This window comes from Podarcis liolepis (assembly GCF_965112155.1).
Source record: "Podarcis liolepis genome assembly, chromosome: 10".
In the NCBI taxonomy this organism is placed as follows: Eukaryota; Metazoa; Chordata; class Lepidosauria; order Squamata; family Lacertidae; genus Podarcis; species Podarcis liolepis.
In genome coordinates this window covers 57717807-57745290 of record NC_139562.1, presented here as the reverse complement: position 1 = coordinate 57745290, position 27484 = coordinate 57717807, and the positions used below count along the sequence as shown (strand labels likewise).

The 27484-nt window shown below is 42.1% G+C and overlaps 1 protein-coding gene across 2 annotated transcripts in view; it reads right to left on the bottom strand.

Moving 5' to 3' along the window:
* The window catches only part of SLC2A13 (solute carrier family 2 member 13), a 105878-nt gene that overhangs the window by 17089 nt on the left and 61305 nt on the right, over positions 1–27484 (bottom strand). For both annotated transcript variants that reach the window (XM_083463530.1, XM_083463531.1), the window contains exons 6-7: positions 22760–22880; positions 7359–7484 (exon numbers count right to left, since the gene is read on the bottom strand). In XM_083463530.1, the coding sequence (XP_083319656.1) occupies positions 7359–7484; positions 22760–22880 (247 nt within the window). The remainder of the gene's footprint in view (positions 1–7358; positions 7485–22759; positions 22881–27484) is intronic.

Here is a 27484-nt window from a genome sequence, read left to right as displayed (position 1 = left end):
TTAAGTGGAGGAAGTATGGTTTGGGAGATGCTGCTGAGACCTTTCTCACATGGTCATTTATTTCCAGCTTAGAATCACTATGCCTTTGGGAACTAGAGGACAGGGGAAATAGCTGTGGTCCCTGTCTCTTCACCCATCACCTGCCCTATATAAAAAGCAGTTTTGGAAAGAGTATTTTGAGCATTAAGCAGCCATTAGCCAGGAGCACGTCCTCCACTAGGTCACAGCCTGATCAAGGTGATTTGGATGGAGACAACAGTGAATTCTGTGAAAAGTGTATTCTGAGCATAACATCACCACATGCAAACAAACAAGAGAACACGCTCACAACTCTGCTGCTATGGAAGTACTGTAAAAGTGTGGTTATTTTGGCCTCTTTGCTTAGATGCCCTAACCCAACACTGCATGTGTTGCCACAACATCATGAGTTTTATTTAGTTTTTGCGTATATAAATTATTTAGACACTCTTCCAACAATTAACTCAGATTAATGGAAATGCAAACATAAAAGGAGAAAAATTATGGCAAAATAATTTGCAGAAAAATTATATGAGTCAGGGCTAAAGAGTTGTAAACAAGAACATGCCATGATTTATATGGACTATAAAATAATAAGGCTAGATAACAACATTTCCCTCAAAATTACTGAGAAAGTGGAAGCATAGCAGCCTTGTAGTTAAAACAGATTTATGCATATTGATCATCTTGTACTTTCCACAGACATCATACAAAGGGTGTGTGTGTATGTGTAACTGCCACAATAAATTAATAAATATAGCACAATATATATTCTTTATACTTCAGAATATCTCCAGTGATGTTTAACTGTTCCATCCCCAGCTGTGCTTCTAATCAGTAAGAAAAGCCTTACGAAGAAAACCTCCCATTGGCGCCAATTAGAGTCACTCTCTTTTTTTAAGGAGTTAATTGTGTGTAATTTTTGTCAAAAATATAGCTAAACTTTTGCCCCTTATACCATGTGTTCCCAATGACAACTGGAGCCCTCTGCAACTAGTATTCATGAAAAAGGAAATCCTCTGATGTGGTTGCTAACCAAACAACTAAAGTAACATCTAACTTGATCCTACGCAGGACCATGGGAGCATTATAAAATTATTAGTATGCAGAGTAGCTACAGACACATTCTACTCTGTTTTGTACAGCACAGAACTCTGGGCTGCCTAACAGAATTGGCTGAGGACAGATTAGATTCAGGAGACACAAAAGAAAGTAATTCCTCACAGCACATATGAAATCCCCCACTAAACTGTGTGGCAACAACCATTAATTTAGACTGCTTTCGGCTAAGCACAAACTACTTTGCAGAGATGTGCAAAAGTAGTCCCCTTTTGAATCCCTCTCCCATGTTCACCAATTTATTGGGTGTCATTACTATTCTTTGGGATGCGGGTGGTGCTGTGGGTTAAACCACAGAGCCTAGGACTTGCCGATCAGAAGGTCGGCGGTTCGAATCCGCGTGACGGGGTGAGCTCCCATTGCTCGGTCCCTGCTCCTGCCAACCTAGCAGTTCAAAAGCACGTCAAAGTGCAAGTAGATAAATAGGTACCGCTCCAGTGGGAAGGTAAACAGCGTTTCCGTGCACTGCTCTGGTTCGCCAGAAGTGGCTTAGTCATGCTGGCCACATGACCCGGAAGCTGTACGCCGGCTCCCTCGGCCAATAAAGCGAGATGAGTGCCGCAACCCCAGAGTCAGTCACTACTGGACCTAATGGTCAAGGGTCCCTTTACCTTTACCTTTACTATTCTTGCTTTTAAGAACCAATGCTCATGCTGTCCTTAGCTTTCAATACAGTCAAACTTGGTTGTTGAATGTAATCCATTCCGGAACACCATTGGACAACCGAGGCGCAGCTTCTGATTTGTTGCAAGTGCTTCTTGCACTCAAGCAGAAGCCGCATTGGACGTTCAGGTTCCGAAAAAGGTTCGAAAACCGGAGCATTTACTTCCGGGTTTTCGGTGTTCGGGAGCCGAAATGTTCGGCAACGGAGCCTTTTGAGAACCAAAGTTTGGCTGTAGTGTATGCATTCCTAAACAGCTAGTGCAAGACCATGTGTCTAGTACAATAGTGATAAACTCTTTCCAAGGTCAGATGCGAATCATTTGGTAACAACAGAAGGAGACAGCTACTGCCCTTGTGTCCTGTTTGTGGGTTTCCCATAGGCATCTGACAACCATGGGAGCAGGATGTTGGACTAGATAGGAAGGCCTCTTCGTATCTTCTCTTGTGACTTATCCAGGAAGAAGCAGCAACAAGTGCCAGACCAACAGCAGATTAAAAATATGGCACTGAGCGTTATTAAAAGGAGGAATACTGCTATCATGTTTTTTGAAGTTTTCTCCTCACAGCACTTTTAAGCTCACAAAATTAAGAGAGAGGAATATTTAGGGCACAGTCCTTATCTGCTTTTAAAATAGATTAAAATTGTGAGGGATAATTATGTCAATACCCTGCCTCTGATTACCAGCTGTCCACTTCTTGAAACAATGACAACTAGATGGATCTTAGTCTGACTCAGAATGGCAATACTTAGATTCTCAACTACATGAACAGGAAGTCTGACAACATGGGTGTTGTTTCTGTGTGTGAACCAAAGTCATTGAGACTTAATTGTACAAGTATTCAGCTTACACATTATGCTGCTCGTGTATATTTCATCAAGGGCTCTATTCTTTCATTATGAACAGGAACTCATTTTTAAGTTTAGCAGCTCTAGAAAGTGGGCCAGTAAGCTATTAAATGCACATAAGTAACCAGCTGCAAAAGGAAAATATGTTGTTACTTTTGTGTGTCTCGAAGAACCCAAAGGCACACCTAATCCTGTTCACAGTGGCCAACCTACTTCCCACAGGCATTACTGTGACAGATGAACAGTGCCAAACTATAGCTAATGGTTTACTGTGAGCACACAGATGGCTCTTGCTTCACTGCTCCCCCAGCAGTAGCAAAAATCACAATCCCTGGCTTAGTATTACATCCAAACCGAGGATCATGGTTTGCCGTTTCCAAAAAACCCAACCATGTTCAGACAAGGTTTGCTCTTGACTAACCAAGTATGGTTGGTTTGTAGAGAAACAAACTATGACTCCCAGGTTAGATGCAGAAATAAGGCAGGGATTGTTGTTTGCTCTAGGGGTAGGGGAACATACACAAAATTCTATGGTTTAGCATGATGTGCAGTTGGGCCACTGTAATCCTGAATTTCAGTAATCCTGAATTTCACCACTAAATGTGCACTGTATGTCCTCAGCACAGCACAGGGAAAAGCACAGCTGCATGAACAGGGAAGACTGTTTGCTTAACTCTCTCCAGCTTTCATACAATTTATTATGACACTAAGCAAGTGACTAGGCAACTGAACTGCAGTTGAGGGCACAATGGTGTCATTTTAATCAGTTTCGCCCAAACAAGGCATTTGCTACTGTATACAAACCAGAAAGTTCGTCTAGAGCCGAAACACCAGGAGCTGTGCTCTGCAGACTTCAGAATTTTTATCACCAATCATCCTGACAGCAATGCAGAAAATGCTCATGAACATCTAACACCCCAGAACGTCACAGCGTGGCCAAAGACACTAAGCGGGGTGGACATTAAATATATTGTCTGCATTCTGAGCACATCCACCCTCCTGTTCTTATAAAGGTTTGTAACTCCTCCACTTTTCAATTGAGAAGGGTACCCTTGGACACATTGCAACCACCCAGCGATATACTTAGCAAACTGGTCCTTAAGCAGATCAAAATCAGGGAATAGAAAACAAGCTATTCAGTAGTGAATAACACCTCCCAAGAATACTGCAATGATTAATTAGGTTGCCAAGAAGCTTTTTGTATTCGCCCAGGTTTAATGAGACTTAAAGCTAAAGTGTTTCTAATGTCCTGACGTAAGCTTGTTCTCCAATGCCATCAATTTCAAACATAACTTTGATTTTAGTCCTTACAGAGTGAACCAATTACAGATAAGTTGGGTTTTCTTTTCAATTTGTTGTCTTCTTCTTCTTCTTCTTCTTCTTCTTCTTCTTCTTCTTCTTCTTCCAATGTGATATTCCCTTTTCCTTATGTTACAAGACTCGCACTTCATTGGATTGCAAGAAAGCAACTTTTGCAAGCAAGCAACAGTATTTAGTTGGTCTTTTATGCTCTCACCATTGTGAAAGGTCTTCTTAACAGAAAGAAGTGAACAGCGCATAGCCTTGCTTTAATGTCCTATTATTCTAAACGCTATTTCAGTCATTAGCCATCATTAAGTACAATTATAACAGCTGTAATCAACAGCATAAGAATAGAAGAGCACAGAGACATGTTTGTCAGAAGAACAATGATTACATTAATCACACTTGACGTTGATTTTTGTCTTGAAATATTTCAACTGTTTTAGAGTCGGAAGGTGAATTGTGAAGCTTCCAGATGACAGAACTAGGTTCTTCCCACATGAATGAACTAACAGCATGATTGTGTTCTAATCCTGAATGATACTTTCAAAAGGTAGTGCAATTCATTGGTGCAGCTTTAAGTACTAAATATAAATTTCATGCATTCTTATAGCACATTGTACAAATACCATTTGCTAACCTGACGATCTATACATTATTAAACTAGCCAGCCTTAACATATTTCACAACTGCATTGAAGTTATGTTACCAATACAATTAGTAGATCCAATCTTAAAAAATTACCCTTTCATTAAAGTGGATTATTTAATCTATCTCAGGAAAATTAGACTTATGGAAATGACCAAAAATATCTCAACTTTTTGGAATGGTTACAATTCTTCAATATCTTTGCCTTTTGAGGAAAGGTGGGGAAGGGAGTGGAAGACTAAAGAGAATACCGTTCTGCGTTGGGGTGGGGAGGTTAGGTTGTTATGATGCCTAAGCCCTTTCTAATGCCTGGATCCAGCAAGGGTTAAAACCTAATGGAGGATCCCATTGGCTGTACTGGTCACTAGTATAAGAAAAGAAGTTGCACTGTGCCAGAGAGCAAATGGGTGGGCCCTTTCCCTCACTTGGCTGGTAGTGAAAAAGACAAAAGTGTGGTGTGTGTTTGAGCTGGACTGGAAGCAGGCTGCAGGCAGAAGCCAGATAGTGAGAGCCATGCTTGATTTCTGCTTGAATCAAAGACTGTGGCTATGGGAGAAGCAAGACCCTCTGCAGTGTTAATGCTGCAAGCTCCTCCATCATAGGCTCAGGTTGCATTTATGTGTAAATAAGCCATATATCATTAAGACACCACAGTCTCCACTGTCCCTCATGCCAAGGAAACCGAACCCTGGGTAAATAAGCGCCTGGAAACCCTGGAATCTTGAACCGCTCAGAGATTGGGATGGCATGCAACAATACATATTGAGAGGGGCCATATTCTAAAATCCCCCTAAAACTGAGAGGTATTATACACTGCTGCAACTGATGTAAGACTGAACTTCTACTGGCACCAAATTAGGAACTTTTATAAACACTGATGTGGACATATTTAAAAAAAGCACTAATGGTGTGAAAAGAGTGTGACACTCATTAACAAACAGCCCATTACTTCTGACAACTGTGACTAGATTTGTATGAACCCAAGTGATAATTCCACCTTCTCAAGCACAGTTTAAGTCAGTCATTCTGACAGCTATGCAGTTTGATGCATCGCATGAAAATACTAAAAAGGAGTGAAATTTCAGCAGGTCAATGGGACACAGATGTCACAAAATAATATGTAATCTTTCACATTGTTATGAGTTGGTATTTGCTTTTCAAGAGGTATCTGAATGAAAAGCAGTGTGTGTGTGTGTGTGTGTGTGTGTGTGTGTGTGATAACCATAAATCACAAGTTTTGGGTTGGTGGGACATATTCAAGAAGCATGAAGGGATATGGCACATTAGAAGGTAGATTCAGAGATGGCTACTTTGTGAATGCACACACTGGCTGCCTTTTGGCTCATTGAAATTCAGTGAGTAGCATGTTCTTGAATTCACCACTATCTATTTCCTTTGGCCTTACTATCACTTTCTATGCCCCTCTACCTGGGAATAAAAAAAGGGAATAAAATGGCTCACAAACAACAGTCTGTACAACAGAAAACTCTTTAAAAGTATTTTGCTCGGTTTATACGACAGAAGGAAATGGGCTCGCCTCTTAATTTCTGCAAAAGAACATTTAAGGGTGTTCAGAATTTGCAAGGATTACTTGTTGACAGGAAGTCACCAATTACAAACCAGTTAACCATACTGGAGTCAAATAGGATACTTCCTTTATATAGTTTCCAAATTCAGAATGAGTTAGAAACTGGACTTAAGGACAGAGATTGTTTAAATTCCTTGCCAGCCACCTCCATATTAACTGGAAGTGGGGTAGCCAATAGCACAACGTATTTTAGAAAATTTTACCAGACACAGAAATATATTCTGGTAGATGCCAGCCAAAGTAGTGAAATACGTCATCCTGAATTATGTTTCAGTTAAACTTGTCTCAAACTATCATTACTGTCACTTCTTTGTCAAACAATAATGGACTTCTGAGTAACTAAAGCGATTGATTAGTATAGGTACTCTGTTGCCATAGGAGCTAATGGTTGGGCATCCTTCTAGATGGGGGCATGGTCTTTCTTCTCCCTCTTCTGGCTGGATGTGATGTCATGGAAATGTCATGGAGTGCAAGTGAACAAAAGGGCCTGGAAAACTAGAAACTGGGCTGGACAGATGCAGAGGCTTGGCTTGATCTCTAGGAGAAAATAAAGCTATGGGTTTGGTACCCCCACCCCCAAAAACAACAAACAGGCGAATGCAATCTGTTTGGGTGATACAGCTGTGAGCCTTCCATCTATGCCTGAAGATATGTGTAAAATAAACCTTTGATCACAGAAAACCCTACCAGTCTCCAGAAACCAAAAACCAAGGTAATTGCCGGAACCCCTGAAAGCTGCTCAGAGATCAGGGTGCATGGTGCAATATTTACTGTTGCAACATTGTGTCATCTTTAATTATTTTTGCTTCTTGCCACCTCATCAATTTGATGTGCACTAAGTCCCTCCACTGCCAGAGTCAGCATTGGGTCTTGGCACAAAGGTTATTAAGGTTTGTTTTTGTCTTTGCCATTGATGTTCAAAAAGAAAGTGTGATGTGACCTTTAAGTCAGCACTCACAAATGATTCCATCCTACAGCATTTTTATTTTTTGAGAAAGGGGGAAAATGGAAGCAAAATGAGAGGGTTTTTGACAAGAGGAAACCTCTGGTGCACATTATTATTATAAATAATGACAAAATACCAGTTTGAGGACAAGTGTAACAGTGGCACTTCTTATAAAAGGATATTAAGGTCCTTTTAATATGAAATTAAGCAACACAAAAGCAACGTACCTGCCCCAGGCTGCTTCCATTGTAGACTTCCTATCGACAGGGACACAGGAGGACTCCACAACACTTGACTTGTTTAGTTTGTAGCAAAAGCCACAAATTGGATCCAGCATGCACCCATTGCAGTAACTGAAAGAAATGAAAAATCACAAGAATAAGCCCAGCCTTTTCACAGCAAAACATCAATTAGCCAATGGAAGCAATCAGACTGGCTTATAGGGCAAGTTTGTACCTTGGATATCAGCAACTTTTGGTAACTCTTGCTAACATTAAAACTGAGAAAGTTTTGCTGCACAGAGAACATCTGCACAATTGCTGAAAATAAAAGGCAAATAAGCTGAACATACAGAATAAAATCCCGTCAAAATTAAGTAGTACAGATATTCCCATGGTTTTAATTACATAATTAAGCATGCTGAAAGCTTCCCTTTGAAATAGAAGCAGACGGATAGGAGAAACATCAGCTGGATCATGAATATTGTTGCTAAATTCTGATGAAGCTGGACTAGCAATATAAATCATGCTAATGATCTAAGTTTAATGGTTTGTCTCCAACTTGTGTTTTGTTTGGAAAGTGTACATCAGCACACTGCTTGTTCACGTTAATAGTTCGTTTTTAACTATGGTTTAAACTAGTGGTGGTGAACCTCTGGAATTTTGAGTGAACCACAACCATCTTTCCTGTGCCTGATATCATATGACATCAAGCAATTGACAGATGGGTGGCCCCATACAGCTGTTAGAAAGCAATCTGAGGAGGGCTGGCCACTTCTGGATCTGGAGAGACAGAAAAGCCCAGTTTGATGGATAAGTCATCATTGGACAGCGGTGAAATTTTCCTCTCAATAAGTAGACAGATAAGAAAAATATCCCTACAATTACCAATTGCAGACAGGAAGGAATTAAGACACTATTGCACTGGAAATTAAGTTTTAGCAATGATAATTAAGGCAGGGTTGATCATCAGTCAAAATAGCATATATTTTGTGTGTTTGTGCGCATCTCTACGCACTCACACATTCTTATATACATCCCTAACTTTGGATGAACAATAAAACCAAACACACATCTTACACCAAACAGCAACAAAATTTACTAGTTTTTACTAGTAGTAGTTCAAAGCTACTAATCAATTGAGTATGCTTACTACTTTCCAGAAAGGGATAGATTCCAAGTACTGTTAGCAATTGTGACTTTCCCGTCCCTATTTATATGAGGGTTTGAGTCTGTAAAAAGGTGAGGGCTGTTCTTTGCAAGTGTGTGTAATACGAAGTCATCTAGTATCAGTGATGGAAATGACGTTACCACCACATGGAGACCAGCTCCTTTTCCTTCACCTTGTTTTTGGTTATTATCCATAAATTACATGCAAGATTAATAGCTGAGCCAGATAAAAAAAATAAGCAGATTAATATTTAAACGGACCTCATCCCTTGAAATAAACTGACTATAAGCCACTAAAAAGGAACAGTTTAATATTATAATTTTAAAGTATATCTTTTAAAACCAAAGGCAATGGTGGCATTATACTCCACTATAAAGTGTCAGGAGCTCATTCTACACTTGAGTAGGACCCTGGTAGAGACACACACCCGACTGACATGTTCCCTCCCTCCTGGTCGATCGTTTGGGAGTTTCAAAAGCTTTCTTCTGACCAAACATCACAGCAACCGATGCCAACAGACATCGGCACACTTAGGGATCCGCAGAGTCTTCGCAGCTTGCATAACAGACCTCAGCAACTCAGCATTTTGGCTAATCTACTTTATTTACATATAAACACACACGGAACACTGCAACATAGCTCCCTCTCTCTCTAGCATCAGACAGCAAAGAGAAAAGAACAAAGGACAATAGTCCCACTTCACGGAACACAGTAACACAAACATTCTGTCTCTGTCACTTCCCATACACCGTCATGTGATAGACAACAATCCTATGACTGCAATCATGGAGCAGGAATTCTAACATAAAGGACATATGAGGTATTGCTGGTATGTCCAGTTATTGTCCATATGTTCAGTAAGTTTACCTATATAAATACTTTATTGGGAAAATAATGTTAGTAGGAGGAATCTAGTGGAATATATTGCTCAGCTTTTACAATGGGTGCCAGTTGTGGCCCAGTGCAGTTCACTGCTGGGCTAGGGAGGCCTCCCATGCCCTGCACAGCTGGCAGAGGACGTCACTTCTTCCTACCTGAGACTTTCTTAGGAACTCAAATGTGAAATTGTTCATCTTTTGACAAAGATGTGTAATGCCTTACATATTTCTGTACTGGATAATTAGAAGGTAGCCAATGTAAAATCAACACAGGAAATTATAGGCCTGTTGGTCTAATGTCTATCCATGGTAAATTGGTAGAAAGCATTATTAAGAATATTGAAGAAAGAAGTACAGAGCCAATGGGAAGCGCTTCCTCAGTGGGGAATCCTGCCTCATCAACCTTTTAGAACAATCCCCATCTAACAGGACCAGTGGTCAGGGATGATGGGAATTGTAGTCCCAAAAAACTGGAGGGCCGGAGTTTGCCTATGCCTGTTTTAGAGGTTCATGTCAACAAACACATTAAGACACTGAATACTTGGACTTCCAAAAGGCTTTGGACAAAACCCATCACCAAAAGCTCTTAGGAGTCACTGAATATGAAGATTGGTTCTCTAATGGATTGTAAGTGTTTAAAGAACAGGAGGTTGAAAGGTAAGAATCAACAGACTATTACAGTGGAAAGAGGTAAATATTCAGGTTCCACAAGGATCTGTATTGGCAGGGATGATATTTATTTTAGAAATATCTGAAGCTTGAGGTGAGCAGGTAAGTGCCCATATTTGTGTATGAGACAAACATGATTCAGGATGGTAAAAAACCCCCAAGATAACTCCAAAGGAAGCTTTCCAAATTGGGAAAGCACAACAAAAGAGTAAAATATATGCAGGTATAAAATGATAAGCTCTGACACTAGGATATTTTACCCTATCGGTACATATGCAAGCTGACAGCAACCAGTCAGGAAAAGGAGCATGGAATCACTGTGAATAACTCAATGAAAAATGTCAACTCATTATGTTTAATCAGTGAACATGGCAAATTTCCATGCTGGGAATTATTAGGAGAAGGACTGAATGGTCATAAAAATAAAAATGGACAATGTAATAATGTGCTTATGTAAATACACGATCTAGCCTCATATTGAATATTGTGTTAGGTAATACTGGAGAATCAAACACTGCAGAAAAAGGCAGGCAAAATTATCTAGGGGGTTGGGAGCACTTTCTATATGAGAAAAGGTTAAAAGGTTTGAAGCTTTTTACGTTAGAAAAAAAGACAAGAACCCAACAGAGAGGACGATAAGAGGTTTAATTATGTATGGTGTGGGGAGGGAAAGAATCTGTCCTCTTGTTCAATGACTGCAACTATTTCCTGAGTAAATGGTGGGGAGGGCTCTTGCCTTTAGGATCTCTTGTGAGCTTCTGCTGGGCCACTTTAAATTGGATCCTAGGCTAGACAGGCCCTTTGTCTGATTAATGAGATGTTTTATTTTGTTCTTCTAAGGAGACCACGTAAAAATTGGGTAGTTTTATTGTGGCAAGTAGGAATCACAGCACTGAATTTATAGGGACCTATGAACAGGATGTGGGTGGCGCTGTGGTCTAAACCACAGAGCCTAGGGCTTGCCAATCAGAAGGCTGGCGGTTCGAATCCCCACAACAGGGTGAGCTTCCGTTGCTTGCTCCCTGCTCCTGCCAACCTAGCAGTTCGAAAGCATGCAGTGCAAGTAGATAAATAGGTACCGCTCTGGTGGGAAGGTAAACAACGTTTCCGTGTGCTGCTCTGGTTTCGTCAGAAGCGGCTTAGTCATGCCGGCCACATGACCCGGAAGCTGTACGCCGGCTCCCTCAGCCAGTAAAGCAAGATGAGCGCCGCAACCCCAGAGTCGTCCACAACTGGACCTAACGGTCAGGGGTCCCTTTACCTTTACCTTATGAACAGGCCTTAGTTCAGGTGATGCTAAATACACAATCTTTTATCACAAAACTGGTCCTCTCAAAGAGTGCTTCCACATTGGGCACACACACTATAGAACAACCACACTTTTGTTCACTTACACTTACGAGACACTTGCCTGTTCAGTTTCTGCTCCCCTCCTCCCTAAGCTCAGGAAATCCAACTGTTTATAACTCAGTACCGTAAATGCACATTTCCCCAGCTCGACATTGGCTATGACACTGCTATTCTGCTCAGGTATGGCCTGTGTGCCTTGCTGCAGCCATTTCCTTCTCAATAGTCCTCCCATCCTGAACTGAAGTGGAGGCCAGCATGATCAAGAATGAAGTAGCAGGGAGAGGCCATTTATACTAAGGTTACCAGATGTGCCCGTTTCCCGGGGCCAGTCCCCGGTTTTACAAATCAGTCCCCATACAAAAGCCATTGAAGTTGAAAAGTGTTCCCAGATTCACTGAAAAAAATCTGGTAACCTTAATTTATACACAACGGTCTTAAGGAAAATCTTCCCTTCCCCATGACTGGATACTGCTAGAACAACTCTGAAATGTTATGAACTGACCTAAAGTAGCTGCCTCTCATTGTATATAAAGCAAACAGCCAACTGCTTAGTAAAATAACCAGTCACTACCTATATTATACCATTTCATTTTATTTTAGGCAGCAGACTAACTCAGCATCAACCAAAAGCACAACGTTTAATTTAATTGTTTCTACACAATATTGCAACCTGCAAAAATAATTTACCTTACACCTAGTTGCTCATGTAGACAGAGTTGCATAAAAAGAAACACAACAAAAATTTCATCATACTTCCAGGAGTCTGAATCAACCTGTCAAAGGAAAAGCTTTCAAAATACTTAAAAACCTCAATACAACTTATAATTAAGTTTCAAGAAGAGCAGAAGTGCTTCAGATCCAGAACATCTTGTATTCCTTGGAGTACGGAGTATTTATGGAAGTTTCGTTTCTCTTGACAAACGAGAGAGGGATTTCCTTGCAAAAGGCTAAGCTACAAGTAGCAGGTCCACCGCTTTAAAGCTGTCACACATTTCAATAAATGAGGATTTTTCACCCAGCAACACACAGCAGGAAAGGAAGAGGAAAATATATTCTGACTACCGGGGTAATGTGCAGGAGATCAGACGTGTTGTCCAGTCAGCCACTTCCTGAAGCGATACAGACAGTGTGCTATGTTGCAAAGCACCCATTTTTGCTGGTGCCAGAGACAGGCCCCATAGCTAATTTTCTGTACCCCAATGCAGCACAATTAGATCTGTCAAAATGGGAATAAAATACATATTTCTATTCTTGTAATGTACTTCAGAGACAGGCTAGGACTGTGCACCATAGAGCCTTGAAGCCCAGGGCGTGAGTGGAGCCGCTGCAGGTGTAGATCTACCGTATTTTTCGCCCTATAGGACGCACTTTTTCCCCTCCAAAAATGAAGGGGAAATCTGGGTGCGTCCTATGGGGCGAATGCAGGCTTTCGCTGAAGCTTGGAGAGCGAGAGGGGTCGGTGCGCACTGACCCCTCTTGCTCTCCAGGCTTCAGGAAGACATCCGCAGCCTAGGCAGCCCTACGGGAGGTCCGGCAGAGATGTCTAGGCTGCGGATAGCAGCCTGCCGCCCAGCGTGAGGGGCGCCCTGAAGCAGAGCGCCCCCCCCCCCGCGCCAGGCAGACATCCGCAGCATGGGGAGCCTTGCAGGAGTTCCTCGCAGGGCTCCCCACGCTGCGGATAGCAGCCTGCCGCCCATCGCGAGGGCGCCCTGAAGCAGAGCGCCCCTCGCGCCGGGCAGACATCGGCCAGCCCCACAAGCTCAGGGGACAGCAGGGAGGCGCAGCGCCACCATCCCGCTGTTCCTCGACCTGGTTCGGTTTCCCCGACCTGCTTTTGGGGGGGAAATAAAGGAAAAAAATTTTTCCTTTATTTCCCCCCAAAAAAACTAGGTGCGTCCTATGGGATGGAGCGTCGTATGGGACGAAAAATACGGTAGTTGTTATCAACAAACGTTCAAACAACTGCTACTCTACCTGCCCTATTTAGCAACAATACGCATGTCCCCTGGTACAAAAAGAAAATGTTGGAGTGGCCTGATTCATTCAACCCATCTTTATAGATTAGTTAAACAAGTGATCTTTACATCAAATGTTATTTTTAACATTGATACTTATAGTACCCTTAGATGTGAGCCAAACACACTTTTGTATAATTTAGATTTTGATAATATGTCTATGACTATGGAGGGGTTTTTTTTAGACATGCCTTAAAAAAGAAGCAATTGTTGGTATTTGATGTAGTTCTATTAGATATTGCTAAAATTCTCTTGCTTAATCAAGATTGTTGCAGAAGTGTGTTTTGGGTATATGGTTTATCAACCTTTCATTAAGTTGGATATATTGTGGAATGGGGCTGTTTTTCTTTGGTAACTAATAACTGGGTATAAACATGCCTTTCTTTGAACATCTACCACCCTCTCATTTTATATCATCTTTTGCTTGCCGCCCAATTGTATCCTTGCTGAATCAGGTAATTAAGGGTTTCTCAGCAATCCATCAACCAATATTTTAGATTTGTTCTGTATGCTATTAATCTCAGGTATCTTCTAGAATGCTTGATGAAGTTCTATTAAGTAAACAAAATATATTTAAATGCCTGAAGACTCTTCCTTAAACACTAAATATTCTGTGTGCTTATACAAGGGTATGGGTAGGCTGTTGTTATGGAGGAAAGCAAGGTGAAAAATCGAACTGTCAGTCTGCTACATAGAAATCAGGCTTAGATTTGTCCTCTACAGAGAGGGAAATTGTCACAGCTGTAGCTCACATTCTTCCGTTGTTAGAACTAGTACCGAAATGCTGCACAGTCGATCTATTCCAGGGCTATTTCCCATGTACCTAGTTGCAAACTGCATTACAAGACTGAAAGTGGCCTTTGGAAAATGTACTTTTAAAAAATTAATTTATATCCTGCCTTTTTTTCCATCATGGGACCCAAGGTAGCATCCACGTGGTTCCCAGGTGACCACACTGAGACCTGCTCAGCTTCTGCAAGGAGGTAGCTTCATGTGCCTTCCTATCATAACCTGGAACCAATATCACAAGGTCTTTTACCTTCTGAGCCCAGCAAAACCACTGCTGGGAGTGCTGCCTGCAGAAACAACACCCCACTCCAAATGCCAAGGAAGAAAAAGGGGCTTGAGATAATTAAAAAGACAAAATGTGGAGCCCACTGAGCCCAGTCTGAAAAAGAAAGCGATCCCCTTTGCATAAAAATCTCCTTACTCCTTGTATTAGGGTTTGATATCAGGTTTAGCCGAGTGTCTAAATAAGATGGGTATCTTGTCCATGTCAAATACTGCTCATATGTTACATATAAAGCGTCCCTTGTGTTAATAATAGGTTGCTGTATTGCATTTTTAGTATATAATACAAGGGGGAAGTAGAACAAAATGTTGCTGGGTAGGGTGCTCCTTTTCAGTGTTCCAGTTACAGTACCTTGAAAGAAAGCTCTTCCAGGGACAGGGAACCTGTGGCCCTCAAGCTCTTATTAGACTACAACTTCCATCATCCTTGACCACTGGTCCTGTTGGGAGTTGTAATCCAGCAGCATCTGCAGAGCCATAGGTTTCCCATCCCGGCTCTGCTCTGTTCCCCATTCCAAGTTTCACATCCGACTTCCATAAGCATAGCTGTCAACCGTTCCTTATTTGGCGGGAAACTCCCTTATCCCAGTGCCGTTTCCCGCTGCTGTCCCGGATTGATGATGTCCCTTAAATTTCCCGGGTTTCATGCTCGCCCGGCTTGGGAGGGAAGCAGCGGCTCGGGGTCCTCCGCCTCGAGAGAGCGAGCGCATGAGCTGCTGCGTCTCTGTCTCTCCCTTTTCCCCTCAGGGGCACGTTGTGAGGAGACGGGTGGTGGCGAGCGGGCAGGCAGCCCCTCTCTTGCGAGACTGCCGCCGCGCTGCCAGGGGAAGCCAGAGGCGGCAGCGGCGGCTGAGGGAGGAGGAAGAGGAGGGGATGGGGAGGGATGCAGAAGGGCGGCACTTTAGTGGTCGCTGTGGCGCCGCAACCGCCTCATGCCAGGCTCGCGGGCAGCGTGGGCAAGAGTCTCTCTCCCTCCCTCTCTCTTGGGTGGGGAAGGGCCAATGGAACTCCTCGCGCCAGGACGACGGCAGCCCCGACGTGCTGCTTAGCATCCCCTCCAACCAGTGCAGCATCTTAATGTAGTGATTTCCCCCTCTGCATCCATTTCATAACTCTATCTTTATAAATCCTTTGTCCATCCATAGTTCAAATTTTTACTACAAGTTTTCTGTCAATCCTACCAATGTATGTAACTCCTTACAATAGCTTTTCAACTAAATTATAAACTTTCCCCATTCTTTATTAAAGAGGTCCTCTTCCTGGTTCCTAATTCTGCCTGTAAGCTTTGCCATCTCAACGCTGTTCATCAGTTTTGTCTGCCCCTCTTCTTTGGTGGGAGTCATAGACCCTTAGGATCATCTAACCCAACCCCCTGCAGAACACAGTCAGTGGCAGCCAAAGCAGCATGGCTCCATCAGTGGCGGATATATGTATAAGCTAAGCCAAAATCCCTTATTTTGGCTGCTGATCCCTTATTTTCGAGGCTGCTTGTCCCTTATTTTCAAATCTGTAAGTTGACAGCTATGCTTCAGGAAAGTAGAAATGTTAACACAGAAATCGCCGTAGCACTACATTGAATTCCTTCCCTAGTTTGAATGTATCATTGTTCACTTTCGCTGCTCCTAGATTTCTGTTTTGCTTTGTTCTTAAGTGTGAGTTGTATTTTATTGCTTTCAGAGGTTGCTTTTTATCTGTCGTGTTTTATATGATAATTTATTTCATTTCTGAATAGCTTCCCATGAGGCATCCCAGAGCAATTTGTAATGTAAGGACATAAAAAAACAAAACAGCTGGATATATTAAAAAGTTGTAGAAAACTGAATATAAAAATAATTTTATAAAACAATTACAAATATAAAAACAGTTTAAATCAACAGCACATAAAGTCAATGTCATTCAAAGACAGATATCAACAGGGATAAATATTTTAGGGGGGAAAGATTTTTTATTATTCTTATGGTTTTGACAGTGAATTATACTGTTCTGGGTATTTTTAATGGAACAACATACATATAGTACTGAAACTGGAATCTTATTACTTGTATGTGGTGGGTTTAAATATAAAATGCATCAGAATTTAAAGATATATGGGAGGAAATCATTTCCCATTGAATTGCAAGATTCCTGATGTTGCAATTCATTCTTTCGTAAGGGAAGTGCTATAATTTCTCATATAAACCTTTCCTTTGGTAGGGCTGCCAGCGCTTTAAATTTTTCAATATTTTCCTTATGTTTTTTCTATTATGTCAAGATTACATAAAATAATATACATACCAGATGTGTGATTTGACACTAACTTTTGAGGAAAGTGTTACTATTACTGCTTAGTGTTCTCGGATCTAAAATATCTCAAGTTCAGTGTTTTCCCCCTTATATAACTTATTTTAAACCTTTTGTTTTCCTATGCACATTGGCAATATCAAGCATACCTCAACTAATACTCTAACACTCTCTGTGTCAGGCTGCCTTTGAAAAGTGCTCAGAAACTTCAACTGGCTGCAGCCAGATTGTTGAGTGGGGCTGGCTGTATGGAGCCTAACAACTCCTGACTAACCGTCCTCTTCCAGCCACAATTCAAAGTGCTGGTTATATGGCTTAGGTCCAAACTATCCGAAGTCTGTGTTCTCTCATACAAACCCTGCTTGGGTTTTGAGATCTTTGGGGGAGGCTCACCGGGTCCCACACAGGAATGCATGGTAGGGACGCCTACCAATTATTATTATTTAATTTCCCCCCTATTTTCCCTTTTTCTTATTTTATCTGTAATCCACCTTAAGTCTATGTCAGAAAAAGGAGGGGTATAAACCAACCAACCAACCACCACCATCCATTAGCTTCCTGCCTAACCTGTGACAGCTAACCTATCAAAAATTAAGAGTGTGGCATTGCAAAATGTCAACATTCTATTACATACTAAAAAAAAATACTCCTTTCTTCATGTTGAGGCTGACCTAAAAATAAAATTAATTTCATATTTCATATTTTATTACTAACATGACAGATGTCTGGACTCTTTGTGTTGAGAGATGCTACCCTCCAGGGTTTTAAATTAAATTAGGAGATTTAATAGAGAGAGGAACATGCTAAAGAAAGGTTAAATGATAGTACCCGGGAACAGCTTTTATTGCTTAGCCAATTTCAGGATTTATTATAAGGTCATTCTTCAGCTCTACAGCATGAGCTTTCCAATAGAATTTTAATTACATTTTGATTAGAGCAGTGGAAAATGGTTGGAACAGGCACATGTTCGGTTCTTCTGAGCTTTCCTTGGAAACTACCATAACTTCTATTTTTCAGCTACATGGGGCTTGTATTTTATAATTTGACAAAACATAGAAGTGTTTTAAAGGGCAGTAACTGGAGTAAAGTGTGGCTTTTAAATTCCCAGGGCACTTAAATGCTGGTAGAGATTAGACCATGGATGAGCAGACCAATGGAATACAGACCAGTTTTTAATGGAGCATCTGCTGGTTGCTACATTAAGGAATATAAGAAAATCCCTGCTCAATCAAGTCAAGTGTTCATTTGGTCCAACGTCCTATTTGCAGAATTGCCAATCAGATGCGTACAGGAAATCCAATAGGGCAGTGGTACACTCCATACCTGTAAATTCCAGCAACGTATTCAGAGGCATACTGCCTCCATCTGTGGACACAGGACACAACTATTGTGGCTAGTAGCCCTATCGACCTAATCAAAACCATCCGAGCTGGTGGCCATCACTAAATTTTGCAGCAGCAAACAATGTGCTGTTTCAACACACCGTGCATCTATTATACCAAAACTTTCATTTCAGTCAGCAGTGAAGATTGGTATGACTAATTTGCAAAGTTAATTCTGTGAAGATGACTCATTCATTGGTGATCTCCATAAATTGTGTGTGCTGGGGCAACAGATTGTCATCTTTGCCTCACATGAACTCTACACACAACTGGCTCTAGAAGACTTCTGTCTGGAGGAAAACGCATGTAGGAATGCAGCCCCATTTAATGTCTGGATCAAAGTTACACAAAACAGAACATTTAGATTTCTATTTTGTTGAAAACACACACACACACACACACACACACACACACACAAATATCTATACAGAAGTTCGCATTTTTACACTGATCCACAAAGGCTTCAAAACTGAGTAGTAAATGGTAAATTAACACAACTAGAATCCCCTGCCATGTCTCATAGTTGAGCATGTGCTGCCTGCTTTTAAAAAATTATTTTTAAGTCCATTTGTTTTCCTCACCCTGCTTCTTAGGGCTAACCTACTATGTCTTAGGGAACCTTGTGCCTTAAAAAGCAGGCTCAATAAAGTACATTTCTGATCCTCTAACAGTCCTTGCTCAAAATTGAAAGTTCACGTGTAGTAATGGAAAAAGTGTACCAATTATGTAAATATGGAACAATATTTATTATTACACAAGGCTTCATTCTATTTGGAATATTACCATAATACTCTTAGAGTGTAAAAGAGTTTCATGTAGCAAGACAAGCATTTAAGATCTCCACTGTTTCTATTAAGACAGTGGATGGATAAAAAAATTGCCATATTTTTCTGTCTACAAGACGCCCCCATGTATAAGATGCCCCCTATTTTGGGGGACTCCGATTTAAGAAAAAGGGGGGAGGTGTATCCGTGTATAAGGTAAAGGTAAAGGTATCCCTGCCCGTATGGGCCAGTCTTGACAGACTCTAGGGTTGTGCGCTCATCTCACTCTTGAGGCCGGGAGCCAGCGCTGTTCGCAGACACTTCCGGGTCACGTGGCCAGCGTGACGAAGCTGCTCTGGCGAACCAGCACCAGAGCAGCACATGGAAGTTTAAAAGTTTGGGATTTTTTGTTATTTAGTATAATTGATTTTTAAAAAATATTTTAAACCCACTGCCCGAATGAACCCCGAAAGTACTTGCAGAGTTTGTAGTCTAATACAAGGTAGATATTTTGGTTCTCTTTTATTGCATCAATAAAGTAACTGGGTGTTCTTTTATTTAATAAAGGCTGAAATAAAAGGACTGCCAGTGGAGCATGCAATTTAACAGTTACAATGAGAGTAAGAAGTGCTCCACCCAGTTCTGTCAACAATACCACATTATTCTTTTCCGAAGAAAAGAGCTCCAAATGCTTTTACGTTTCATCACAGGGAAAGTGCTCTACCCCTTTATCATTCTGGATGACTGCCCAACCCCTTCTGCCCTTTTCTAGCTCTATAATATCTTTTTTGAGACAGGTGATCAGGAATGTACACAAAATTTCCACCCTTAGGCAGTGGGCACCCAAAGCAATTTACGGCAATTCAGCACAATCAGATATAATCCACAATCTCAACGTCTAATGAAATTGCTTAAAGTGTATTCATGCCAATCCAAGCAGCGAAAGAAACACAAAAGTCAAGTATTTTCAACGTACCTATTAGAATCTAATAGCATATTCCAACCTTAATTTCATCCAGCGCACTTGAATATGATCTGAGTACCGTTAACTGTTTCTTTCCTGCTCTCAACTTCATTTGTTAGACTGAAAGTGTACCTCATCCATTGCTAGATGATGTAGCCAATGTAAAGTCTTCCAGATATTTGGGGTACAGCTCCCATAAGCCCAGCCAGCACAGTCAGGCATGATGGGAATTGTAGTCCAAAACATTTGAAGAACACCATGTTTTCTACCCCTGATGTAATTTCCACAATGCCACCAATAAACTACAATCTCAGGTTCCATTTCTCCACTAATTTGTACTATATCCGGAACCTGTTTTTCATTTTATGTGAACTAAGTTTTAAACTGAGGAGTTCCTATATTAAGTTGCATCTCTAACACATTTCTCTGCAGTATGCTATTTGCCCTTCAAACATCCTACAACGAAAAGAGATGTGTGCATTAAAATTGCTTTCCCTAAGTTGTGAAAGCAATTCTGTTCTTATCATCTGGAGTTAGTTCCGTCTTCAATCTTGTTCTAGTAATAGCAAAGAAATCATGTACTGGGAGAAGAGAGATAGGGTCAATCAACACACAAATGAGAAAGCTATGCTACAGTGGCATTAGAGAAACTTCTGTGACAGAGGTTTGTTTATAAAACTTTACATGGAACCGCATTTCTTGGGCAGTTTGCATGCAGATGGGAATTACCGTTCTCATTTGACTAAATTTCCAGCAATTATAAATTAGACAGACATGGTCAGCTGGAATTGCAGGGTGATATCCAAAGCTTTTGACAGCTGTAAAACCTTACGAGGAGGAGAAATATCACACCAGAAGCTCCATGAACATAATGGACTGTCCCCTACTTCAGCAATTGTCTACACCCACAAACTGAACTCATTAAAATTCACCTTTTTAGGTATTACTTGTGAAATAACAAGTCAGTGTTATATAGTTGTAACTCTGCACAGCTCCTTCATCTCCAACACTCCAGGCATCTGCTATTGGTTTCCAACATGCTTATAGGTAGCAGATACACTGGAAACGTAAGCTGAGTTTCAGTATAATATCATGCTTTCATCCAAACAATGTATCCCTTAGAGGAAAGCTGGCAATATTGCAAGAATCAGTTTCCACAAGCATTCCTTTAATTTACAATTTTTTCATCTATGCCTCCTGTATTGCCAAATGCAATTCAGTCAGTCTTTCATCAGGAAGAGAAAAAAATAATTATATTTCTATAAATATGCTTAGTTTAAAATATAATACTGCCCTCTTCCTTTGTTGCTCTGACAACTTCTCTTTACAAAGAAATGCTTATTTATTTAGAATATTTGTAAACCACTTCTTCAAAAGAATTTTCCAAACCAACATAGGGCTAAAATCTGTAAAACGAAAACAGGCTATGACCACTTCAGATGCATCTTATGTGCATGATCTCACATGCGCAAACCACGCCAAACCTAGATGTAACCCACAAACGTCACAGAAAGGGGCGGAGGTCTAGAACATAACCCTCGCACAAATCAGTCCCTGCCTATATTAAAAACCTTCATAATTAAAAACAAATATAAAAAACCAACAACACTTTAAAACAAATAATAAGTAATCAAATCATCTTTCTGGATAAGAAAAGTTTGCAGCAAGCATCTAAAACAATGTAGTGAGAATGGCTCACAAGAGCAGAGAACATTAAAGGAACAACAACTTCTCAGAAATGTGGAACAAATATTATGTGAAAATCGTAAAAGTACAAGTTCTCCGAGACAAAGTGATCAAATAGGCATACATGGAGCAATGGGGGTCCCTTAAGTAACCAGGTCCCAAGCTATTAAGAGCTTTATATACCAACAGTGAAACCACAGAAGATTATTGAGCAAAAGCATAATATGCCGACAGAACTGAAGTCTCATCAAGCAATCGTGCTGTAGCAGTTTGCACAAACTGCACAATGTAGAAACTACCCTGTCATGAGTCCTGAGGCATCATCGAACTCAGATGTGGAGTACCAGGCTGAGAGAGATGAGGGGGAAATGAGATGACATGGGGAGTTAATACTGGGGGAAGAAGGCAGCTGCCCTGGCTGGGGAACGAGGACTCCCATCTTCCTTCTTTCCTCCCAGGGAGATGAGGAAGAATGGGCATCTCATGGGCTGATGGGGAGGGCACAGCTTGGTCGCCCAGAACACAGTGGCACTCCTGTCGCTGGGAAAGATGCATCCTCCCCAACCCAGAGAGCATCTCCATGCTTGGTGATCTTGCAGGGCATGAGTCTTGTGAGTAAGCATGCCTTGGCTTGGCTTGTGCCAGGGGCTCTTCGGATCTAAGCCAAAGTGTTTGCCTAAATCAAGAATGGGGAATGTGTGGCTCTCTAGATGTTGTAGACTACAACTCCCCATCGTTCCTGACCACTTGGGCCTAATAGGAGATGGAACAAAAAATAAGATAAATGGAAGGGCCCCCACTCTGGCCTAAGTAATAGACTAAGTTTCCTGAACCCTAGGAAAGCAATCTGGACCAGCTTAGGAATTCTCTACAGGAAGGGTGCATAGAGTAAGTTCTGCACAAGTTGAGTTCTTTCTATGTTTTTACTGCAGACAGACAACTACCAAAGAGGTCAGTACATCTTCTGCTGATATACAATTAATTGCAATCAAAATACAATGAGCCACTAACATTGCTCATTGGCACACCTCAGCCGCAAAGGTACAAACCCTATGAAGGAAGGAACAGAAATATTCCTAATATGTTTTGAACACAAAATCCTCGGCCAATGAAAGTCTGCACTAGAAAAATAAATTGGATTCTCATCAGAGGTTTTTATGAGGAAATCACAGCAACTTACCTGTATTTTGTGCAGGTAGAATTTTGACCTGAAGGGCCTTCGGGATTAAGAGTGACTTGTGGTGAAACCTGAGCTGACAGCAAAAATCCCAAAGCTAAAATAAGAAGCGCAACTGTAGTGCCTACAAGAAAGAAACAAAACACTTTAGTTCAGAACAGAACTTTACTAACACAAATGTGCTTCTTTAGCAGAAAACTGCTATTTTGTTCAATTTAACAATGTTGAGCTGACTTTGTCCGTTGCAATAAAGTATTTATATTAGGCACCTAACTCCTTGACATATGCAATGCTCAAGAACATCACATAACACAGAATGGCCAGGAACAAGGGACCGGGTTGCTACTTTGATGAAAAATTCCTCACAATATGTTGGTGCTTCATCCACATGCTCAGATGGAATTATATCTACAAAAAGGCAAATGTCACAATAGCATCCAATTCTAGCATCTGTCAATCCAATCTGCCTTATAACACCTGAGACTGAAGTAAACAGGTGTTTAGACAGTCCTTTTGTTAAGAAATACTGAGTGTAGAATTCTGTTTATCTGAGGAAAACATGGCAAGTAGCATTAAGAGGACAACATTTATTCAGAGATTTGCATTCTTGAAGGCCCAAATTCATTCTATGGCATCTATAAACAAGAAAAAGATCTTGCGTAGACCAGGCAAGAAATGATTTATCCTTACAATATAAGAAAAGGAGGTTGGAACCTTATGGCTGCAAAGTCCTACACTACCTGTAACTTTAAGCCTCCCCAAACAAGAGACAAATGAGGTCCTCTGCAGGCCTTTCTCAAAAAGGAGAACACAACACTTAGTCAGAGCCAGGCAAGTAGCAGGTGTTCATAAGTTCTTCTTGAAGCTCACTTGCTAAGTGTACTTTGAGGGAAAGGATAGTTCTGCCTCTCATCAGCATTGAAAATTTAGAGCAGGCGGGCAATGACCCTTCCTTCTCATCTCTGAAACGTGCTGAAGCATGTTGAAGCACTTGAAAAATCTGCGACATTCAGTCTGAAAACCAGTCTCTCTATAGTAAGATATATTCACTGAAATCTGTCAGCAGAACTTACAGCACTCTACAGGTTTGAATAGGATGGTGTTTCAACACCCCTGTTTTCAGAAAAACAGCAAACTGACTTCTTTATTAAAAAAATGCTGGAATTACTACAGGGTTTCAAAAAAGCAACTGGAAATTGAAAACAGTCACCAGCTGAGAAAAGTTAGTTACTCATTGTTACTGAAAATTACTATTTCCAAAATGCTTTACATTACTAGCTCTTACAGTGGTTTAGGGCAAACAGAACAGGGTATCTCTTGGAATTTCAACATAGAAAGCACAATCAAATCAAAAGCAGACAGCTGATTAAATAGAAGCTGTACAGTGGTGCCTCGCAAGACGAAATTAATTCGTTCCGCAAGTTTTTTCTTCTTGCGAGTTTTTCGTCTTGCGATGCACGGTTTCCCATAGGAATGCATTGAAAATCAATTAATGCGTTCCTAGGGAAACCGACTTCAGACCAGGTCCGGGGACAGTCTGTCCCCCGACCTCTTCTGAAGGCTGGGGGGGGGACAAGGGCTTTTCTTCCCACCCCCAGCATTTTAAAAAACCCCGGGACAGCGGAGGGCTTCTCCGCTGTCCGGGGCGATCTTAAAATGCTGGCGGGCGGCATTTTAAAATCGCCCCGGGACAGCGGAGGTCCTGGACCTTTTCTGAAGGCTGGCGGGGGCGAAAGTCTTTGCTCCCCCCCGCCTGCCTTCAAAAGCTGTCCAGCCAAGGCTTCGCGGACCTCTCCGCCAGCAGCGGCAGCGCTGCCGCTGCTGGCGGATACTTGCCGGCATGCCGAAGCCTGCGCGCGCTGACATCAGCGTGCCCAGGCTTCGCGGACCTCTCCGCCAGCAGCGGCAGCGCTGCCGCTGCTGGCGGAGACTTGCCGGCATCCCGAAGCCTGTGCGCGCTGACATCAGCGCACCCAGGCTTCGCGGACCTCTCCTGCCTTCAAAAGCCGTCCGGGATAGCGGGAAGCGCTTCCCTGCTATCCCGGACTGCTTTTAAAATGCTGGCGCTGAGGAGCAAAGCCTTTCGGCCCCCGCCAGCCTTCCTGGACCTCTTCTGAAGGCCGGAGGGGGGGGAAAGGCTTTGCTCCCCACTGCTAGCATTTAAAAGAGGTCCCCGGAGATTTCCCTATGGGCTTTCATCTTGCGAAGCAAGCCCATAGGGAAATTCGTTTTGCGAAGCGCCTCCAAAACGGAAAACCCTTTCGTCTAGCGGGTTTTCCGTCTTGCGAGGCGTTCGTCTTGCGGGGTACCACTGTATTTGGTATTTATTTGTTTTGGCTTATATCATGCAAACCTGTGGCTTACCAAGAGCATGCAGATGTCGAGGCCGTGGAGAGCTGCTCAAAGCCTCTTTCTTCCTCCTTCCTCCCTTTTACTGCTGCACTATGCAGAACCAGGTCAACATTTGGCTTAGTGTGTCATCCAAACTGGGTTCCACAGGTCAGCTACCACTTCACAAATCACAAGCTGTAGCCAAGGTTTGTTCTTGGCTCCAGCTCGGGGTTGAGGAGAGAGCTTACCCACATTCTGCAGTGCAGACACACAAGCCAAGCCTTGGCTTTGTTCAGGAGGAACGAAAAAGACCAGGAGGCAGCAAAGCAGCTGTGAGCTCTTCTCTGGGTGCCTGCCCTTTCACATGGTCTAGGGAAGTCCAACTTTGGTTTACCACATTGTGTGAACCAGGTCTAGGCATACGACAGTGAACACTAAATAAAGATGAGCACGCCATAGCTAGTTCACTTATCAATGCAAACCAGGCTGGATAAAAACTATTTACACAGGCAAATTAATTTAGAAACTCTTAAGAATTTGCACAGAAGACTGAGAGTTACATTATTTTACTGTGAAACACTGTTATCAAGATTAGTTATTACGAAGTCTTACCATTCTACATTGTTACTTATAGAAGCATAGAATTGTAGAGTTGGAAGGGACCGTAAGGGTCATACAGTGGTACCTCAGGTTAAGTACTTAATTTGTTCTGGAGGTCCGTTCTTAACCTGAAACTCATTTGCTCTACTTAGATTGTTCTCGGTCATTTTTTTTTCCTTTAAAAAAAGGGGAGGGGGAACAAATGACGAAACCTGGTTTCGTCCCCCCCCCCCCCCGCTCTTACTTTACAGAACAAGTTTCAAAAGCTGGATTCAAGAAGAACTTTATGTAGGCTTGGTTTTCAGGCGACATTGAAACACTGGGGGTGGGGAGCATCTAAGCTAAAAAAAAAAAAACACACAACAAGGTAATGAAGAAGGCGTCTGTGGGGAAGCCCCCCACCCCCCATCTGGCACCCAACTCTTCTTCTGAGAAGACTTGCTCACCCCAGGGGGTTCACTGGCCTGCAAGAACCAAGCAAGGCACCCAAAAGGCGGGAGGATGTGAGGGCGATCTGGCTGCGACATCTGTCACCCCATTGATCGCCAGGGTTGATTCGGCTGATCTGGCTGGCTAGGTGGGTGTCCCCTTCCTCCCTCACTGCTCCATGTGCGTCCCTTCCGAAGCTGCGTGCTAGGGGAAAAGGACGACCATCCCAGATAGAAGGAGTGTACCGTTCTTCGGTCAAGGGTATACGATAGCTGCGCTCCCCTGCTAGAACCTCCAAACCTGAAACTGTTCTTAACCTGAAGCACCACTTTAGCCAATGGGGCCTCCTGCTGCCGCCATGCCGCTGGAGCACGATTTCTGTTCTCATCCTGAAGCAAAGTCCTTAACCTGAAGCACTATTTCTGGGTTAGTGGAGTCTGTAACCTGAAGCGTATGTAACCTGAAGCGTATGTAACCCAAGGTACCACTGTATAGTCCAAGTCCCTGCAATGCAGAAATCTTTTGCCTAATGTTGGGCTCAGACCCACAAGCCTGAAATTAGGAGTCTCATTCTCTAACAACTTGGCTATCCCAGGTCTTCAATTCATAACTGCTTGTTACTGGTTGCTATTCCTGCTCCCGAGGCTTGGAACTGAATCAATGGATCCAAGTTACAAGAAAGGAGATTCCTGCTAAACCTCAGAAAAAACTTTCTGGCAGTTAAGAGCTGTTTGATAGTGGGACAGACTCCCAGGAGAGAGTTCCAGGTGGGCTCACCTTCCTTGGAGGTTTTTAAGCAGAAGTTGGATGGCCATCTATCATGTATGATCTACAGTGATATCTTGGTTTAAGAACAGCTTAGTTTATGAATAACTTGGATTAAGAACGCTGCAAACCCGGAAGTAGGAGTTTTGGTTTGTGAACTTTGCCTTGGAAGCACAACACGTTCCGCTTCCTGTTGAGTGTGTTCCATTTGTAAATTGAGTCCCCCGCTGCTATGGAAAAGCACACCTTGGTATAAGAATGCTTTGGTTTAAGAATGGACTTCCGGAACGGATTAAGTTTGTAAACCAAGGTACCACTGTAGTTTAAACTCCTGCATCACAGTGGATTGGACTAGATGATACTTGGTGTCCCTTCCAACTCTACAATTTTATAATTTGATTGTTCACATGCTTTTGGGGGCATATATGCTTATTACCTTTCATTCTAAACCTGCAGAGGGCCAACCTATCCAAAAGAACCCCAAATATGCCACACCTGATCAACACAGGCCTGCCTCTTCCAAAACCTACAGACACCAACTTGGCTTGTTAATTTAAGAAGCTTTAAGAGCAATCTTCTGCCATCGTTACTGCATTTCCCTAT